General features: G+C 37.1%; 1 protein-coding gene across 1 annotated transcript in view; it reads left to right on the top strand.

Annotated features, from left to right (window-relative positions):
- The window catches only part of DISC1 (disrupted in schizophrenia 1), a 171338-nt gene that overhangs the window by 71337 nt on the left and 80157 nt on the right, over positions 1–19844 (top strand). The window contains 1 exon segment of the mRNA XM_017817605.1: positions 3938–4126. Coding sequence (XP_017673094.1) covers positions 3938–4126 — 189 coding nt within the window.

Consider the following 19844-nt stretch of genomic DNA (forward strand, 5'->3'; position numbering starts at 1 on the left):
ATCATCTACCAACAGTCCTGGCTCACTGAGGAGGTGCCAGATGATTGGAAGTTGGCAAATGTCACACCAATCCACAAAAAGGTCCGGAAGGAAGACCCGGGAAACTACAGGCCCGTCAGCCTGACCTCAGTGCCTGGCAAGGTTATGTAACAGATCATCCTCAGCACAATCACACAGCACCTACAGGATGGACAAGGGATCAGACCCAGCCAGCATGGGTTTAGGAGAGGCTTTGGCACAGGTTGGGTCTCAGTATTGCTGAATTGCCATCTTCCAAACTTCTGCCTTTTACTTCAGCGTATTTTTGCCTTTTCTTATTTATAATGTTCACTTGAGCCTTTGAGTTGTTATTACTGATTTGAAATGTTATTACTTTTGGGTTTACTTACCCTCTCTCCCCCACGCCCCTCCTTTTTTTTTTCTGGGTTGCTCTATGGTGATTGATTCAGTCCAGGTACAGGAGGCTCTCTATGGCTGGGAATTACTTGAGAATTACTCCTCCAAATGCATGTCTGTGGGGTCTCTCGCCTGTTTCTAGATGACAGTTAGCTTTCAGGATCACATCAATCATTCACTTGCGTTATGCTTTGTAAAAGCGTTGGCACATGTTATTGCTTAAAAGCAATAATTGTAATTCAAATATGCTGGAATAGTGTAAAATGTTTCAAGAGATGGTAGACCGTCCCTCATTTGCTGTTTATTTTTTCAGAGGTGCAAACACACTGGCAGTGATTCCAGAATCTTACATTTCTGTCATGTGTAAAGCTTTTTTCTTTGTGGGTAGGTGAATGATATTTATTTTCTTCAATTTCTCTTCTGGTGTTGGAATCACTTTGTATTCTCATTAGTCAGAGGGTGAAGGATTTTCAGCCTTGAATTCCAGTGCTACTGATAAATACTATGCTGGCAAATGCCCTAAGCTAAAATGTAAACTTTCTTATGAATTATTAAAGGTAGTGGTGTTATTCTATGAAGAATTAATTTATAGATAATGGTAAAGATTGACCAGTCTATTATTTCTTAAATTCAAGCCAGCGTGCAATAGGTATACTTTACTATTAATGCAAAAATAGCTCCCTTGTCCGTGCTATAGTTTCATAAGGATGGGACTTATCTCTCTGCTTCAAGTATAAATAATGGTAACTGTGAGTGTATGGAATTTCTGCCATAAATGTGAGAAAAAATGTGAATAAAAAATTTGTGGGCCATTAACTTTGTCTTATATTTTGAAGGGGGCAGTATTTAATAAAGTTTAATTAATAACACATTTGTTGTTTTTTATAAAATGGGACAGATTTCAAACCATATTTTTAGTCAATTTGTTGCTGGCAAATGGTATCAGAATAATGATATTTTACTTCGAGGCTACTAAATGGACAACAGTATGCCCAATATAGAAAAATCTGACCATGGGCTGTTATAATGGGCATGAGTTTGTGGCCTGTAACTATATATATATAAAATATATTTGATGTGCAGAGTACAAATTTAGCTGTAGTCATACAAGTAGAATCTTAGGAAAAGAGGAAATAATGTAAATATATTAATGTTTACAGTATGTAAAGGCAATTATATAGCTGCTTTCTGCCTGGTGATTTTTTTTTCATTACTGTTTTTCCAGTGTGGGTTGTTTTGCTTGATTTGGCTGGTATTTTTGGCATTCGCATCAAGCCGCTGGAGCTTACCTGATGTCACTATCTGTAGAGAGTGGGTTATGAAGGATGCATGCAAGGAGGGAGCCCCAGAGGGCAAGATTAAGGAGGAATTTTTAACTGTTTTTGTTGCTTTGAGATGGTGATAATGTTCAGTCCCTCAAAGTGAAGTGTACATACTCAGTTCCTTATGACAGTGTACTGCAAGCATGTTATTCTACCTGTTCAGAGTACTGGATACTTCAAATTTGCTGCAGTAGTTTGCGCCCAGTATGTTTATATGAACATATATTCAGTGGCTAAAATTGCACATTTCTAGTAAGTGTCACTGCAAGACAGGAGGAAAGATGGCAAAAGTGACATTTTGTTCTTCAGTCCCCTTCATAGAATCCCTGTCTCATGTGTTCGTTTAGTCCAGAATCTCAGCATTGGTCTCAGACTATTAATTCCTTAGCTTTGTTGTCTCTGTACAGATTTTCTGAGAGACCAGTCCAATTAGCTTCAGTGATTTTTGAGTTTCCTGGGAAGAGTTTGGTCTGACTTATATCACCCAATCAGAACTCTTTCTCTGGTATGGCTGTATAAAATATAGCTTTGAGTGGTTGACAGAGTAACAGTTACTGTGTTCACTTACACAAAATAATTATTTTATCATTGAAAAGAGGAATTTTAACATTTTCATGGTATTAACAGAATAAAATATCTTGACATATGTCTTCAGAATGTTTCTGTGGCATCCAATGTGACTTTACCTCAAAAAACAACCCCAGGAGGGCATGTTTTTTCATGCTGGCAGCTATGGATTGTATATTAATTTTTTAATCAACCTTCTTATGGCATTTAGAAAGCAGTTACTTTGGTTGCTGTGATTGAGGTCAGAACTCACTGATGGTACTTGTGCTGCACAAGGTTTTTGTATGGTCTTATGAATTTTCACTGTAAACTTTCAGGCATTTCTGTTGTCATGGGAAGCTGCATCATGTGGGGGGGTTGTTGGCTTTTGGGCGTGTATCTGAAGCCATTTCCTTATAGCCTCAGTTCTGATATAAACTTCTCCTCTGGGAATTAAGATCCATTCAGCTTGTATAAAACTTTCATATGCAATATCATACCTTTTTCCTTGCTGTCTACTGAAATGCAAGGGCAGGCTCCAGATTCTAATGAAGATTCTCTTGCCTTCATGTATTATTAATACTCCTGTGCTTTGATGCTTGGGGTGAGTTCAGGTGAATAAAGCTGGACTTATGTCTTGTTGCCTTAGAAGTGTCTGAATATCTGCCATTTTTCTAGTGATTTTTGTCTTGCTTATCTTGCTGCTTTGTTTTGCCTATTTGGAGACATGACAGATTAAGATAATAAAATTTGTTCTGTTGTTTCCCAGCAAATGCACTGGTAACCTGTAAGATCCTACTATTTGTAAAGCATATTTTTAGTTATTTAATTGTCTAATTCTTTGTTAGACGGAACTGGTAAACAGGGTTTTAGCTGAGAATTAGAAATAATGGACTTTTGACCTCTTAAAAAGAAAAAAGTGAGGAAGAGGTCGACTGAAACTACCATAATCTTGAGACTAAAAAAAAAAACCTCAAGAAACCAAACACAAAACAAGACTATCATACTTAGCAATGTTCAGTCTTTAAACCTGAGTTATCTGATACAGTATTTTCCAAAATTTTGGAAAGTACAGCCTCTCTTTGGCTCACCTGCCCTCATATGGCCACTTGAGTTTGCAACAGCATGTTTCCTCCGGGAGAATGATTGTAGTTATTCACTGAAAGTGCTTCCATTCACTCCTGCACTGTGGAGGAATGGAACCCCTCTTGGCAGCTGCTGGTGGTGGTACTTTGAGGTCTAGCAGGTTGACAGCCTTTGTTTAAAAAGTACTGTGAATTGAGGTGTACTCCAAAAGAAGAAAATGGTCTCAGAGATCACACCACAATGACCAATGAATTGCAGTTTGGCGTTTCTGAAGTATGAACCCTTAGGAACAGGTTTCCTGCAAAAATATAAATTGTATCAATAATTAAAGACAATACTATTTCTGTGTGTATAAGGTCAAATCAGTTACAACAATTATTTTTTTTCGTAATATTAAAGGAATGGATGCTTGCAAAGCAGATTTGCCTTTTGGTTTTCTTTTGTTCCCCCAAAATTCATCTTTCAATTGCTTTTGGGAAGTATAATTGCCTAATTTCCTGGGATTGCTATGTAACCTACTGATGTTGCAAGTGTCTGCTTCATTGTCTTTTTCCTCTTTCTTCCCCCTGCCCCCTCAAAACATGCAGGAAGTAATTTTGGCACTGCGAAGGATCTTGCAGAAGAAATAAGGTCATTAGCATCTGAGAAGGAGGGACTGGAAGGACTACTCAATGAACTGTTGGTTCTGAGTGGCAAAAATGTCCGAAAGTTAGAGAGAATTAAAGATGATTACACCAGACTGAAGCAAGAACTTGAGCAAGGAGAGACTGCCTTTGGTAAGTAGTTCACAGGCTGTTACAGCTTTTTACTCAGTCCAGAACTCCTGGAAGTGTGCTGGGTTTGATGAATCATTCTGCATTTTACAAAACATACTGAATGTCCTGAGGAGAGTTTGGCCGGGACCTAGATAAGCAGTATTCTCAATGTCTTCTCAACTGTTTCCACTGGAGTTGAGGGAGGCTTGTGGGAGAAGGGATATTACAGTGATATACAACTTTTTGAAATCTCTCTTAGCCTAGTTCTCAAAACCTTTCTTTTCTAAACCGTTTTTATCATAGCGATGATGGTACTGTGCATGCATTCACATACAGAGGAACATGTAGTCTTTGATGCGGAAGCAATAGGTGTAGCCAGCTGTGACAAAAGGAACATGTTTACTATATACAACTAAATGTTTCTTGTGTACATATATACCATATTTGGGGGTGGATCTGAACATATGAAGTGGAAGGGATGCCTGATTCTGAAAGCAAGAGTTCTCATAGCAAATTTAAGTTTGAGAGAGGGTTTAAACAGCTTGCAAAATGCTGCTCTCCTATAACTGTAAGCAGTATGCTTGGGTTGTAGTGTCATGGTGGAAATGGGGAGGTTGTCTGCAATTACTGGGCAAGTTATTGACAAATGAGCAAATAGCGAGGTCATTCCTAGCCTTTGCTTACCCTCTTGTCTGCTGTACTCTTTCCTGAAGTTAAGCAGATAGATGGCCTTGCTGCTTGCTTAAATGAAAAGACTGAGTAACATTTGACTGCCTGCAAATGTACAGTTACTATAGTTACTTCCATAGGTATAAGTATAATTCTGAGTTACTTTAAAGCTCTAGGGGTTTGAAATGTCTTTTTTTTTCCAGGATCTTACGAGTACTATTTCCAGATCTTACGGTTAGTATTTCTTCGTACCAAGTGGATAAGCAGAGCTATCTTAGAAACAAAAATATTTGTAGGCAACTGGATACATCTAAGACTGTTTTAAAAATGAATAGAACTTTATATGTATACACACTACTACATAAGAATTTGCCTTTTTAAAATCTAGATAAAAATTTTAAAAACTATTCCTCAAATTTAGTGCATTGTGATATAAACCCACAAATGCACATCAGGCAATGCTTTCTCTTTACTTGGATTTGCAGAAGAGTTGAAAAGGGTTCTAACCTTCTAATCAGTCCATTTTGTTTCTCTTTTGTTCCTGGGACAATTAAACTTCCTATAATTCACATTTACTTCTCATTTGTATTTTTCTTCAGCAGGGTTTTAAATAAAGCCTGTACAAGACTTTTGCTGAAGCAACAGAATTTGTAGCAGTTCAGACTCTTTTCTTTCCCTGTTGCATTTATGTAGCAGTAAGGAGATGTCTTCTTGATCTGATACACTATCCCACAATTTAAGAAAATAAATTTCAAAATACTGAATGTTTGCTATGGGGATTGTTGTTTTAATTTATTGTGACTCTGTAGGCATAAGGAGAAATTTATCCTTGTGTAAAATAAAACTCTGTCAAGCAGATACTAGTCATAGATACATAAATTGAAACATGAAATATTCCTTTCTTCTTGTTCCTGCCCCCTTTACCTGTGATCTACACAATTTTCTTCTTTAACAAATGGAAACTCACTTAGGTTTGAGAACACTAGCATGAGTTTGATACCATCGCATTTAACGGAATATGAGCCTTCTCATGCGCTGTGGAAACCAGTATGCAGTTGGTGTCTTGAAGATGGCATGCACCCTTATGAAATCAGTGTTATTCAGCACTTTTATGTTTAGAGAATAAAGCGTAAAGAGTTGGAATACAATTTTTCTACCATTTGTTTTTGGTGTTTAAAAGAACTGGAGGTAAGTGTGTTGACTTTGTCTGCACTGTGAAAGGTGGGATTTGAGTTGGGGTAGCTGAGCTGACTTACTTCACAGCCTCAGCCTTGGTGTTTTGTTTATGCCAGTAAAATCTGTGTTGCTGTGGAGGAAGGCAGTTTTGCCTTTTCCTTGTGTTCCTGCCCCAGCCCGTACACCAGGTCAGTGTAGACAAGAAACCTGATGTGAGCTAGGCATTAGAATGTCCGTGTGGCCCACTACTGTGTGGTGGAAGCACCAGCATCAGCACAAGGGGTTCAGCAGGTCTGTGGGACTTGTGATGGCAAGGGGTGTTGACCCATTGGTTTTGGTGACAGTGTGAATTTTGGGAGAGTATAGCATGGCAGGAAAATGGCTCCTATGATGCTTGTTCCTTGAGCTAGTAGGGCACCACAGGTTCAGTTGCTCTGTGCTGTGAGTAAAATTAGTGTGAGTTGTGTCACTGCTGGTGCTGCCCATTCTTGGTTAGTTTGACTTCTTAAAGCTACAAACCAGAGAGAGAAATCCTTTCTCCATCTAATTGTACTAGCTGAAGATGTTAATGTCCTCTCTGTTTTTGTTAATATCTGTCTGCTCAGCATTTATTAGCTTGGCCTGAAGGGCTCTCTAACTGAAACAGCAAAAATGATCAGGGCTAGGCTGGCTGATCTGTGTCCTGGTGTGCAGTAGGGATGTGCCTGTGATTCCTTCTTGTGGCAGACTTGTGCAATGCTTTAGCTTTGCTATGAAATAAGTGTCTGTCCATAAACTAAACATAGTCCAATGAAAGCGATATGGGGAAAGAGGTCTCTTGATCTTTATGGAGTGATCAGGCAAGGGGGAATGACTTCACACTGAAGGAGGGTAGACTTAGATTAGCTTTTAGGAAGACATTCTTTATTGTGGGGGCGGTGAGGCACTGGAAGAGGTTGCCCAGAGAAGCTGTGGGTGCCCCATCCCTGGGAGTGTTCTAGGCCAAATAGGACAGGGCTTTGAGCAACCTGGTCAAGTGAAAGGGGGGTTGGAACTAGATGGCCTTTGAGGTCCCTTCCAACCCAAGTCTTTCTATGATTTTGATCTTTAAAGGCTTATCCCAGTTTAACTAAGTCAGTGGGTTTAGAAGTCCTTCGCTTTAGAAAGGGGATGCTTTATTTTCTTTAGTAAAGGTAATCAGATCAACTAGAGCTGTTATCTCTTCAGTCTTGCTTATGAATTGTTTCCAGGGTGTAATCCTATACTTTCCCTGCCTCAGGAGCCCTCTCTCTTTTTATATGGCACCTCTGCCTGGGTATTCCTGTACATGTCTATTTCTACATCATCTACAGTTTGAATTGTTATGTTTTGTGCCTGTGAGCTTCTTCAAAACTTTTTTTTTTGAACTGAAGATACTACTCCTTTGTATGGAAAGCATTAAATAAAAAAAAATTAAATGCTAAAATATGTGCGTATGTTTGTCTTTCTCTTGTGTATAAATTGGTCACCTACTTTTTACTTCACTAATAATTGTTGATTTCTCACAGTAATGCAGATATAAGGAAGCAGACGTCAAGGGAAGAGACTTAATCACACAATAATCAGAACTGGAATTTTAAATAGGACACATCATTAGCATGTTAATGAATTTTCTCACTCTGTGCCAGCTGCCCCAGTATAAAAGATATTGCAGATGTAGTGCAAAAATCAGGCTTGGCTTACTGCACTGAGAGCTGTCAGTGCTCCCTGTAAAGGAAATTTGACAAAAAGTCCTTTTGTATTTTTAGAGATGCTCAAAAATGTTTTTCCCATTGGATAATAGAAGCATTGACAAGAAAAGCTATGTATTAGCATTTTAGGATGAATAGTACTAATTTGCCCTTTAGGCTTTGACTTTCTTCTGAAGGCATTAAAAACGCTTCTGTAAAAGTGATCAAATTTTATTGTCATTTTATAGGTAGGAAAGCCAGACACTTAGAGGTCATGTAATTTTATCTGAAATGGTAGTGAAACAGTTTCCCAATTGATGGTCTAGCATCAGTACAAGTCCTGATTGAATCAATCACTTGCAATAAATAGATGTGAAATCAAGTGATACTGTGATTTTGTGTGAGCTTTACGTTCTTCTACATGGTAGCCTAAGACATAATGGTTCTGGGGAAATTGCTGAAGGTCTTGTACTTGATTGTTGACCTGCCTTATAAAGTCAGAAGGTTCTTGTATGGCAAGGAAGAGAACTGCTTTATAACCTGGAAAAACCAAACTTGTGTTCCAGACAAGTGAAGCTTGATTACTTGCCTGTCTGCCAAACTGTTGGATTGCACTTATAAGTCCTGGCTTGTGTTGATTGGCATTTGTAACCCAGGGCTGGAAATGAAACATATCCTCTTGTTATTATTACCAGTACTGATCGGCAAGTTTTCCTGCCTCATCTGCTGAGTTCCTTTTTTGGCCGCTCTCAGCCTTTTTCTGGCCCTATTACACTTTCGGGAAACCATTTCCTAGAAAGTAGTGGATGTATGCACAAAACCAGGGAGCACCATGTTTCCTGATCAAATTGCTAGGTTGTGCTTGTCAAGTCATGTTAAGTAGAGTTTCTATACTGAATTAATTTCTAGAGGAAATATAAAATAAAGGCTTTCATGCACATGAAAATAACTTTTTAACTCTTTTTAAAAAAACCCTCTTGTTCGAAGGCTGATACTTCAGTCTCTACTGCTCAACTTTTGTTGGCATCCTTGAGTTTTATTGTCTTAGAAATTGCTTGTGTAAGACCTAAAGCTCTTACCAGCCTGCTTGTACAGTAAAGCTTTGTGGAATTGAACAGATATATTTATTAAACAATGAACTAGATGTAGCAGAGGGGTTTCTCAGGAAGCTGGAATTTTCTTTCATGCTCAGTTTTTTTCTTTTGTTCAATACTCACACTGCATGCTTGCACAGAATGTCTTACAGCTTTTTGTCCTCATAACAGAGGAGAAACCTATCCTAGTCCATTTTTTTATTTGCTTTTTTAAAAAAATATATCTGTGTTTTGGCTTAGCTACTTAGGAATGTGTTCAGAATGTACTTCGAAGAATAACAAAAATTATTCTAATCTTTTTGCAGTCATTGTTTCAAAAGCTGCATTTTTGACTGTTATAGAGGATGCAATTAATTAGTCTAAAACTTATTGTGTAGACAACAGAAACCACTAGTGGTGCTGCTTAAAGTAATGCTGGCTGTTGCATACTGAAATATTTATGAAGAGCAGGTTCTGTGCTCCATGTACAATTGCATGGGATGTGATTTATCAAACTGTTAATGACCATTTACCGCAAAGCATTTTTATTCTCTTTCAAAGACACATTTTTGTTCTGACAGGTTCAACAGTGAAAGTCTTATAATAGAAACGCTAGAAGCACATGCAGTGTGCTTCCCACTGGGAAATCTACCTTTTGTTTGTTTGTTTAAATATTTGTTTTTAATAATAGCTATTATATAAAAGCTTCTCTTTTTCTTCTCGTTACTGATTTTTGTAAAGCTTTTTGAAAAATGTCTAAAGATTATTAACAACTTTACACCATTTTTAATTGCTGCAAAAAATATCAACTCAGGATCTCCCTATGACGTGACCAAAATGATTCCATTTTTTACTTCAGTGATTTTTCAGGTGGTATTTTTAATTTTCTTCCTCAGTGCTAGTTTTTCTGCACCAAGTAGGCTTTTCATATTGTTTCTGTAGTTTGTGTCTGAGCGATTATCTGATTTAAAACTGAAAAACCAAACCTTTTGATTGCTTCTGTTTAAATAAATCATTAAAGGAGAACCACATAGCGTGTAACAGATGGGCTTCCATGAGGAAGAGGTTGCTCTGAGTTTCATTGTGTGACCACTTCTAATTTGTGCAAGATGATTATGTTCTGCATGTCATACCTGTGTGAAATGCTTGTTGTCATTAAAGTGAGTGGTGAAATGGAACGGCTTATTGCTTGTGTCTATGGCCATCTCTACTTAAGTAGTGATCTTGTCAGATTTAGCCAGCGTTCACTCTATTTAGCTTTCACAGAAGGTATAAACCCCTCAGTGGTGATGCAGGAAAGGGACTGGCACTGCAACTGGTATCATCCTTTATTCTGAGCTGACGTTCAGCTGATACTCCAAAGTAGTGCTTGGCAGCCTTCTGTTGGGCAGCATGTAACAGTCATGTCCACATAAGAAAAGCAAAGGATAAAACAACAACAACAAAACCCCCAAGAAGCCCAATCTTGTGGAGTGCCTTTTGTTTTGTCTTGGTCAAATACAGCATGAGTAATTACACTCTGCTCATTAGTACAGCTCTCTGCTGTTTCATTTGAAAAATTGGAGTTTCTGCGTTTACATGGACTTGTACTGTTATGCTTATTCTGTGCTTGTTTGTGTTTCACTGATTGTGTGAGCATGAGTAAAATTTTTAAAGCAGTTGGGATCTTTTAGGTTATATATACCCATATATATCTTTTGATCTTATAATTCTGTAATGGTGGTAACTGCATATCAAATTGTTGTCAAGTTTTGAGGATCACATTCAGACTAATGATTTTCATTCCACATCATATCTGTTAAATATTATTTAACTTTTCAGTAGCTAAAGGGTAGGAGGAGTTTGTGTGTTATGGAATTGCCTTTTTTGATGAATATTATCAGTAGAATTTAGTAACATATAAAGAATCAGTTCTGCTATGCATTTCCTGTAACTAAAATCTTGAATAAGTTTTTATTTCAGATGTCTATTTTTGTCAGGATTGAAAAGATTGGAAACCAGTCTGTTTAAGCATAATTAAGCTTGCCATATGCCTTGAGTCACTTGTAATTGTGTTTCTTGAAATGGTGATTATAAAGGTCATCTTGTCTGATGGCGTTCATTTAAATATGTAAAATACTTTGATTTTCACTTGGAGGATAGAGATTTAGTTTGTATAAATGTAGTGGAGGTATTAAATTCTGTATAATTAGATGCAAATATGTGTAATGTAGGAAATATGAAATATGTGTTCAGGCAGCTTGAACTGACACAGCAGCTTGGTTCGAAGACCAAGTCTTTTGATCAGGGCCTTTCTGTGTTGATGCTCAAAGATGAGCTTCTCTTCTATCTCTTTCTTTCGAGATCTGGTGGTAATAACTTTATTGAAATGGTTTATATATCTATGTAATACTTTATAGACAGCAGTATGACGTAATTGCACACAGAATAATAACTCCTGAAGTGACCTAAAACTAGTTTTGCAGTCACAGGGGGACTTACATACCAGCTTCAAGAAATAGAGCTTGGTCTGAAGTTTTACTCTAACTCTCTTCAGGGAAAATGAAAAATTTCATCTTTAACTAGGATAAGCATAAGGAAATCAAGGTTTTGTAAGTTTAGTGCCACAGAAATGTAGTGTCTCTGCTTTTTAGTTCAGCTTCTTCAGCTGACTGCCTTGCAACAGAATAAGTATGAAGAAGCAACACAGATGAGTAAATTTGGAATAACTGTGGAAGTGTTTATCACCAATTTTAATCATTCTTCATTAGATTCTAATTCTACAGCTACCTCTTCTGAGATACTGGGCTCAGATAAATTTCACAATGTTTGTTTTCCTTAATGACTATAGCTAATTTCAGAAAGAATGTGGTGCTAAGATGCCAGAAAGCTAGGATTAAAAAACAGAAAAAAAATAGTGTCTTCTCTTCATTGGACAGATGGAACAGGTTCCCACATGCAATTCAAACTACTTTAGCATGACACTAGCCCTGCTGATGACCAACAAACATTCTTGCAAGTTTGCCACTTCTATAGTTTGAGCAGCTCATGTTATAAAATTTGTTTTATTTCGTTGTTTAACCCCTTTCCTGATAGTATACAGGTGCTGTTTCTACATGTTATATGAAGAGAATTTTAGTTTTGGAGGAAAGATATTGCATGTGACTGGAGCTATTCAGAAGCAGGCAGAAAGCTCTGTCTGGTGGTGGAATGCCCAGAAGAGGATCAAGAAAGTGATGACCTATGTCATTACGCTTAACAGATAGGATCAAATTAATTTCAAAGAAAGGTAAATAGTACTTTCCTTGTCTCACAGACAAGGTAGTGGAGTTTTGGGTTCTGTTCATTTTGCCGTTTCAGGTACTGCCTGTATGTATTTGGTCAGGACCTGTTGGATGGGGTTACAGCATGTATTTGACAACTTGATCCTGAAACATTAATAAGTTGGAAGTACAAAACCAGTTTTTGGTCTCTTAAAAACCTGAAGGTTATTGAAAAAGTCAATGAACAGTTGGTCTGGCATTCACAGGTTTCTTTAAGTTACATTCTTTTTGTTGTTATTAATGTCATACAGCATGGTTTTGCTTTGTTTTCTTTATTTTTTTGACATTGTTCAAGTTAGATTAACATGGTCAGGTCCCAGAAATGTGCAAAGGGCTCTTTAGGATACTTTGCCTCATTTAGCTTCCTTTGAGGATGAGCATAGAGATGGATAGAATATTTAAGAAATAGTGTCAATTTGTTTTCAAGTAGTACTTCAGTGAAACCAGTCTCAGGCAGTTATCCTTCCAAATACTCAGAATTTCTGCAGATTTAAGATAAAAATAATACAACGCTTTATTTTCAGTTAATGTTTCAGATTTTATTTGATTTTTCTGGCTATAAGCAAGAAAATGTTGGTTTGGGTCATCTGGGGTCACTGATGTAAAATCGATGTCCTAGAACAGGGTTATACCACTGCAGAGAGTGAAAATACTGTTTAACCTTTTAGTTGCAGGTATTTTTTAGATGTATGTATTTTGATTCAAAATCTTAGCACATGAATACATTTCCACCTAAAAGTTTTCATGGAAGGATTTTGATAGTATGCAAGTCTAATTCTGTGCTTGCATAAATACATGCAATTTGTAAAGAATTGTACCTCCTTACATTGATGGTAAATTCACCTCACTGACTGAATAAAAAGTCAGATATTTATTTTTCTGAGGCATTACCTTTAATCTTTGCTTTGATATTGACTGGCAATATTCAGATACAGCACCTAGGAGTATGTACATCTAAGCAAAAGAACCCCCTAGGATACCATTCCATTTGGAATACAAAATGTCCCTCGTGAAATACAGGTTTGTTTTCTCCAGTTCTTGTTCCTCTTGATTGTCAGATGCAAAGTAATTTCTGCATCATTCTTTCTTGCTTTATTGGTTTAAGGCTTTCTTTGAGGTATTTGCAAATACAGTAGTAAAGACACAAGCTAAATGAAGGTTTCTGTAATTAAGATACTGTAAAATAGGGACGTTATCAACCTTGACTGACTTTTCACTTAATAATTATATACTTACAGTGAATGAAATGAGTGTCTGCTGGATAGGTTGTTACTTCAATTACCACAGAGTTCCAATCATGCTGCAGGCTATATAACCACAGATATGTGGAAGTATAACCAAATCTGGCATAATGGATAATATTTATCAGAAGATGGGGAAGTATAATACCTGATGATAAACCCAGAATAAACCCACTGAAATTGTAATCCTCTCTAGAACAGCTGAGTTTTTTCCCTAAAATTAGTTTAATGCTACATGTATTATCCTAAAGAAGACTTTATAATAGAAAACTTCTTCCAGTTGTCACCTTTTACCAAGATACAAAAGCAGAAATGCAGAGAATTTAAATGGAAGAAAGAGAGATTATTTGTTCTGACAATGATTCCCCAGAGAAAATGTATTTTCAGTTCTTGGGTTTCTTCTCTTAAGCTTTTAGTCTTTTTCTGTACTTCCATTAAATCCTAACTGATTACTCTGAGGCAATGGAAATCTTATTATTTAGAGCAGAGTTAAATACTTTCTAACTCCTGTTCAGGAACTGAAAGTTTTCATCCAAGAATTTTTATCCTCTGTCCTTGGAGACATAAACTGGAGTAAAAGGCAGAAAACCAAAGAATTGCTAATGCCTGGAGTTAGGAGCTGGAACTCCATGTGTCCTTCAGTTTGATTTCTCTTCTTACTCAAGCAGGAACAGAGAGAGTGTGCTCATGATTCAGTTGATTTGGGCCACAGTTTCCTTGTATGAGGACTAGAGGTAATCACTGCTGCTGTTACAACTCTGTTGTGAGGTCTGTGGTCTGCAGACTCAATACTTAAACACGGGAGACGGTAGTGGCAGGCTGTAGTATAAGGCCCAGGGATTTTGTCACCTATAATTGCAAAGAATTTGTGGCCCATGTGCAGCAGGTGCTCACGATTAGTATTATTTCTGATTGCCTGCCAGAGTTCAACTGATAGGCTGAGATCATGTACGAAATGTAAGAAATACATCAAACTGGATATTCAAAAAATTACTTTTTTTGTTGCTGTGTTTGAACCCTAGTTTTTTTCTTTATACAAAAATATTTAGTAGACAGAATATAATTAAAGCTTTGTATGATGCTAACTGAAAAGAAGATTCAGTCATCGTATTTGTGGATGATATCTTTGGTTTGATGTGCGAGTTGAAGGTTTGGGTAAAGATAAACAGGCATGTTTGCCAAGCTGCATAAGATTAAACAGTTCATTACCTGTTGGAATTATCAGCTGGAAGACACCTTGCATAATTTGGACTACAACCTTTATATGCTTTTGGCTGGACTATTCCTTTTATCTAGTGAGGTGCATTGAAATATAATTAACAGTGTGAGCTGGAAATGACAGGCTGAAACTATGTGTATTTTTGTGCAGATAAACAATCCTGTATCTGGATCAGAAGTCATAGTAATGTTTTATCTACTAATTTTTTCCCCGGTTCCTGTGTTCTAAAACATTGTACAGAGAAAAATTATCTGTGCTCAGTGCCAGAGAAAAGCAAATAGACACCAGCCATGTCTCCTGTATGCTTGACTTTAAGAACCTTTGGAAAATGTTAAATCCTGCAGTAAACAGCAGTAGTTGTAGATCTTCCATATTCTTGTTTTTGAATGTATTGTTGGAGAGAGAATTTTGAAAATACCTGGAGGCAGAAATTCTGATCCATTGATATTAGTAAGTGTTTTGCCTCCAGTTTCAGCAGAGGTCAGGGTTTCACTTGTGTCATTGTACTACATCGAAGCTGCAGCATTCATTTCTGATCTGAACTGCTTAGATGCAAGTCCCCTTATTTTGATGAAAGTGCTGTCCACATAAGAAAGAGCAGAATTTGGTGAGAAATTCTTTTAACTAGGAAATCCTTCAGTCTCATCACAAATGATAAATTTTGAAGTTGGTAGGCCTCTTCTATTAGAGAAGAATCAGTTATTTTATTTTGTAGATTTTAAGCCAAATGCTAATTGCTACTGATTTTTAGTTCAGTGAACTTACGGTCCTTTGACTTTTACAACTAATTTATTATTTTAGGATGTTGTTTCTCTGTAGTTAGGAGAAAACTATTTTTTTTACAAGTCAGAGCATTTGCAGTGTGGCATTTCCAACAGAATCACCTGTAGCATTTATTCTTTTTACTGCAGTGAAAAATGACCTGAATGAAATGTATTGCTCTTGTAGTTTCATGTTTCCAGTGTGCAATCTTGTGGGTATATACATGTCCTTGATCTAGCTCTTGATCTGTATAGATGTTCTTTGATCTATTATCAAAAAAAAATTTGCTTGTGCTAGCAGAAAAATATTAAAACCCCAGTGTAAAGTTTATTCTTTCTTTTCAGTACCTGTGAAAAAACCCCTGTATGAGTACCTTTGTAATGTATCATTGTTCATTAGCTCATGAAATGGTCGCCCACGTTCTTAGGTGGGAGGGTAGTATTCCAGGAGGAGAGATACCCTCTAAATAAGCCTTAGATACTGGCTCAAATATCCAAAATGGTGGTGTCCTTTTTAGGACCTTAGATTGCAATGCAAAGGCATAGATGTATTTATTAGCTTAGCTATTTTTTTTCTCCATGTCTTTTCTGTTTATTTGCTTAAGTAATGCCAGTCTTGGGAAAATTTAAAAATAAAAAAAAACTCTAGAGAGGGACACAACTATTCCAGCAGCTTTGTAGTGCTGAACAGAGCTTCTGACAGTTTTTGCCAAGTACATAGCTTAGTCTTTTGTCAGCCTGAAAAAGCATGGATGTTGTGTCAGCGTCATAGCTCAAAGATGCTTTATGAGCAAACTGACCAGGACTCAAAAAGATTTTGTCTGCAACCTGTCTGCAGTATGGGTTATAGACCACAGGAAATTGAAAAAGAAAGCCCATGTGTTTGAATAGCTTTTGCCAAGGAGGCCGGTTAAAACCAGTTGCAGGTATGAGCCATCTCTGTTCAGCTTAAAGAACAGAAGTCTGAGATTGTTTGGTGGCAGCCTGCAAGTACCTGCTCAGAGACCAGAACTTGATAGTGGAAGGATCGTTATGGTGATAGACAAAATCAGAAGTGATCATTTCTAATGGCTCGTAATTGAAGCTTGACAACTTTAGATTAAAAAAAACAGAGTAATTCACCTTCTATCTGACAGGACAATTAGATTTTGCCAGAGTTAGAAAAGATTGTTGTAAGTTTCCAGTAACTCTTCGGCTTTTTTTATATCTAGTTCCAACTGGAATCAATTCAGAAAAAACTTACTGCTTGAGTTTTGCAGATGAACAGGATCATCAAATGCAGTAACTTCTGTTAAACTTGTGTTCTGGAACTGTTGTTTTATTAATAGAATGATAACTAGAGAAGCTATTCCTGTTTTGATATTTTCTTTGATGAATAAAGCCCAGTGTAGAATGATAACATTTTCTATAAGTGTTACAGTTCATTGGGTCCTGCAGTAATTCCTGGTTCTCTTCCTTCCTGCTTTTTTCTTTAATTTTTAAATTACTAGCTCCCAATACTTTTCAGTCTCTGCATGGTTTATTTTCTTCTCCAGCTTATGCTATATGAAATTGTTTTCTTACAATTCAATGATTCATTGAAGTTCTGTTTGTCTGAGCTCCTAATCACATGGAGCACAATTTCACACCTTTTCCAAGGCAGTGCACAGTTCACCAAGACCACATTTTTCCTACCTGATTTATTTATTCTTAAAAGAAGATGCTGTACACAAGTCTTCTCTGACTTGTGTAATTCCTCAAAGGCACAAGTATGTAGGTGTTTGCTCATTCATATGCAACTTGCATTTTGCCTCTCTTGGTGACCCCTGCTGAAGTTACTTATGTAGTGTATGAGTGGATTGGTTAGGGAAATGGAGACTGTAAGGAAGGCACAGGGCATTTTAAAAGCTGTCTGCCTGACCTTGAAAACCAATATTCACTGGTGTAAATGGAAGAGGTATTCACAGTTTTGCAGGATAAAGTACCAGGGCAGCAGCTTCTTTTCCTGTGTTAAAATACTTTGTTACAGCACTAAAATGCTGAACTGCAGCTGAGAACCATTAGGGTATACATTTATTAGTTAGTTCTGTTTCTGTAGCATCCTCCCGTAGCATACCAGGCATATTCTTACAGCTTTCAAAGAAATGCAGTGAAGTAAAAAAAAAAAAATAAAAAAAAATCTGTCTTTTATAATTCTTTTAGGTTTTTCCCCCTTAATTGTTCTTCCTATTTTTGTTATATGTTTACTTTCATTGTAAACCTTCAACTTCCTAAGTCCAGTTAACATGTAGTTTTCCATTTTTGGCTTTTATCTTTTTTATTTTTCCTCATCTCTGTTCAAAAATTTTGATTTTTCTCTATTTTTTATTTGTATCTGTGTATGTGCAAAATAATTTAATTTATTTAGCTATTCTCTCATTTCTAATAGTTTTTCTAACTCAGATGGTTCCTGAAGTAACTTTCACGGACACACTTTGCTGTTAATTTAATTTCCTGTTTTGTAAATTATTTTTCTTATCTTTATTTTTCCCCAGTTTAACTGACCTTTTTACATGTGATGCTTAACATTACTTCTTTTGAAAAAACATGGAGACTAGGTTTCTTGTTTCAGTCCACATATTGCAAATCTGAGTTCCAGATTTTTCTTTCCATTTGTGTCATCTGGGACTTGGTGGTTAGGTGGTTGGTTGCTCTAAAAATTGCCAGTACTTGCTGACAAGTAGGTTTTTTTCCAGCCTACGTTTGTAGTGCAAGAGACTAATCCAAATGGGAAGCTATTTATGCTTCTTTCTCTTCTCCTGTGGATATACTTTCTTTATTTTACTATTTGTGCAGTGTAAACCACCAATTACTAACCAGCCATGTTTCATTCCCCAATCCTAGTGTATTTGAAATTCTTGAGCAGGAGACCCATCTCTGTAGTCCCAGGTCCTTTTCCTGTTTCAGAACAGGCAGATGCTGTGATGAAGTGCCTTCAGTCAAAATACTGCTCTCCCTTGCTGTAAGATGGTCTGCTCTTATTAATGATAACCAGACTAGAGACAACACTGTGCAGCTCTCAGGTGGACATGCACTGTCATATGGTTTCCTTATCACAAACCCAGTATTTTTCTTACCCTGCCCGTTGTGCCTGTTCAATGTGACATTTAAAGGATTTGTGGTGGGGTAACCCTGGCTTAGTTGTACCATCACACATCACAAATGTGCATTTCTTTCAGCAGTGCTTTCCAGGTTCCCATCTGTTCTTTCAGGTCCCTGTTAGAAAAAGGCCCATGTTGAGCTGCAATGAAGTACGAAGCTCTCAAGGCAGAGTATGATGATCCCACAGAGTAGTATTTCTGCTGTATTCAGCAGCAGGGAGCCCAAGATGACTTGGCATTGGAATTACTATTTTCTGTCTTTATTTCCACCATGGTGTTTTGCTGCTGAACAGTAGAACTGGTGATAAACTTGTATACTTAACATGTGTCTGGAAATTACATTAGCTGTAAAGTTTAAAAAGGCAAAAAGATAGATTTCTGGAAATAACCTACCTAAAGTGATTGTATAATGAAGAATTCTCCTTCAGTACATAGTATATATACTCTTCAGTGAAGAGTGTATTTTTCAGTGAATAGTTTGAGACTGAGTATTGTAAGCCTTTAATGTTATAAAATAGGTAAAAGGCATAGTAATAGATTTGCTGTCTAAGAATAACTCTGTAATAAGCGGTTAGGTAGGAAAAGTTATCTGACTGTCTAGCAGTCAAAGGTCACTAGTACAGGAAAAACTCATTTAGCTTTTGTTCCCCATTCCCACTGAAGGTGATTGCTTTCTTCACACGTTATTTTTGTTATTTTGCACACCATGTGTGAGTGACAGCAAGCTCTTAAACTCTTCCTGGCTTTGGCAACTATCCCCTTTCCTCTGTAAAATGACAGTCTTTCTGTATGTTTTGATAAGACATCCTTTAAAAGAGAACTTAATCTGCCATCATTTATTTTATTAGATTGAAATATGTTTGTGCTGCCCCCTTTGCTGAGAGTTATTGCTCCAACAATCACAGGCAAATCTGATTTACTGTAAACAGTTATAACAGCAGAGTGGGTATGTAGGCCATAAATTGATTGGAAAATGGGTGCAATTTGCTAGCAAAGAGGAAGTAAGATTAAGTTAAACTGTTGTAGCATTCACTGGAGTCTTGCCCCATCAGTTCCGACAGCTTAACAAAGTACTAGAAGAAGCCTTATGCCAGTTTGTTCTTTGCCACTTACTTTGTGCCTGTGTTATCAGAGAACACCAAGAGGCACTTCTCTGCCTGGCAGGGTACGGCACTGGCTCAGCTCACTTGTGACTGGTAATAAATCAGTTGCAATGAAGAAGAAAAAAGGAAAGAGGCTGTTCCTCCCTTGTCCTGAGGTGGCAGCTGTGATTTGGATACTGCAAATAATTTATTTTTAGTTTTATCTAATGAATTGGAAAATTGAGAGAAAGGGGGAAAAAAAAGCTTCTGTGGAAGAATTTAAGTGGCAGTAGGGAGGAGGCACGAAAACCAAGGATGTATTTGAAGAGAAGGTGTTGAAGATTGGAAGCAGCTCTTGATTTAGTAATGCATGAAATGTTTCTTTTAGCCCAAAGCAAAGCTTAAATCT

The sequence above is a fragment of the Lepidothrix coronata genome, unplaced genomic scaffold (assembly GCF_001604755.1).
Source record: "Lepidothrix coronata isolate B3197 unplaced genomic scaffold, Lepidothrix_coronata-1.0 Scaffold61, whole genome shotgun sequence".
Lineage (NCBI taxonomy): Eukaryota > Metazoa > Chordata > Aves > Passeriformes > Pipridae > Lepidothrix > Lepidothrix coronata.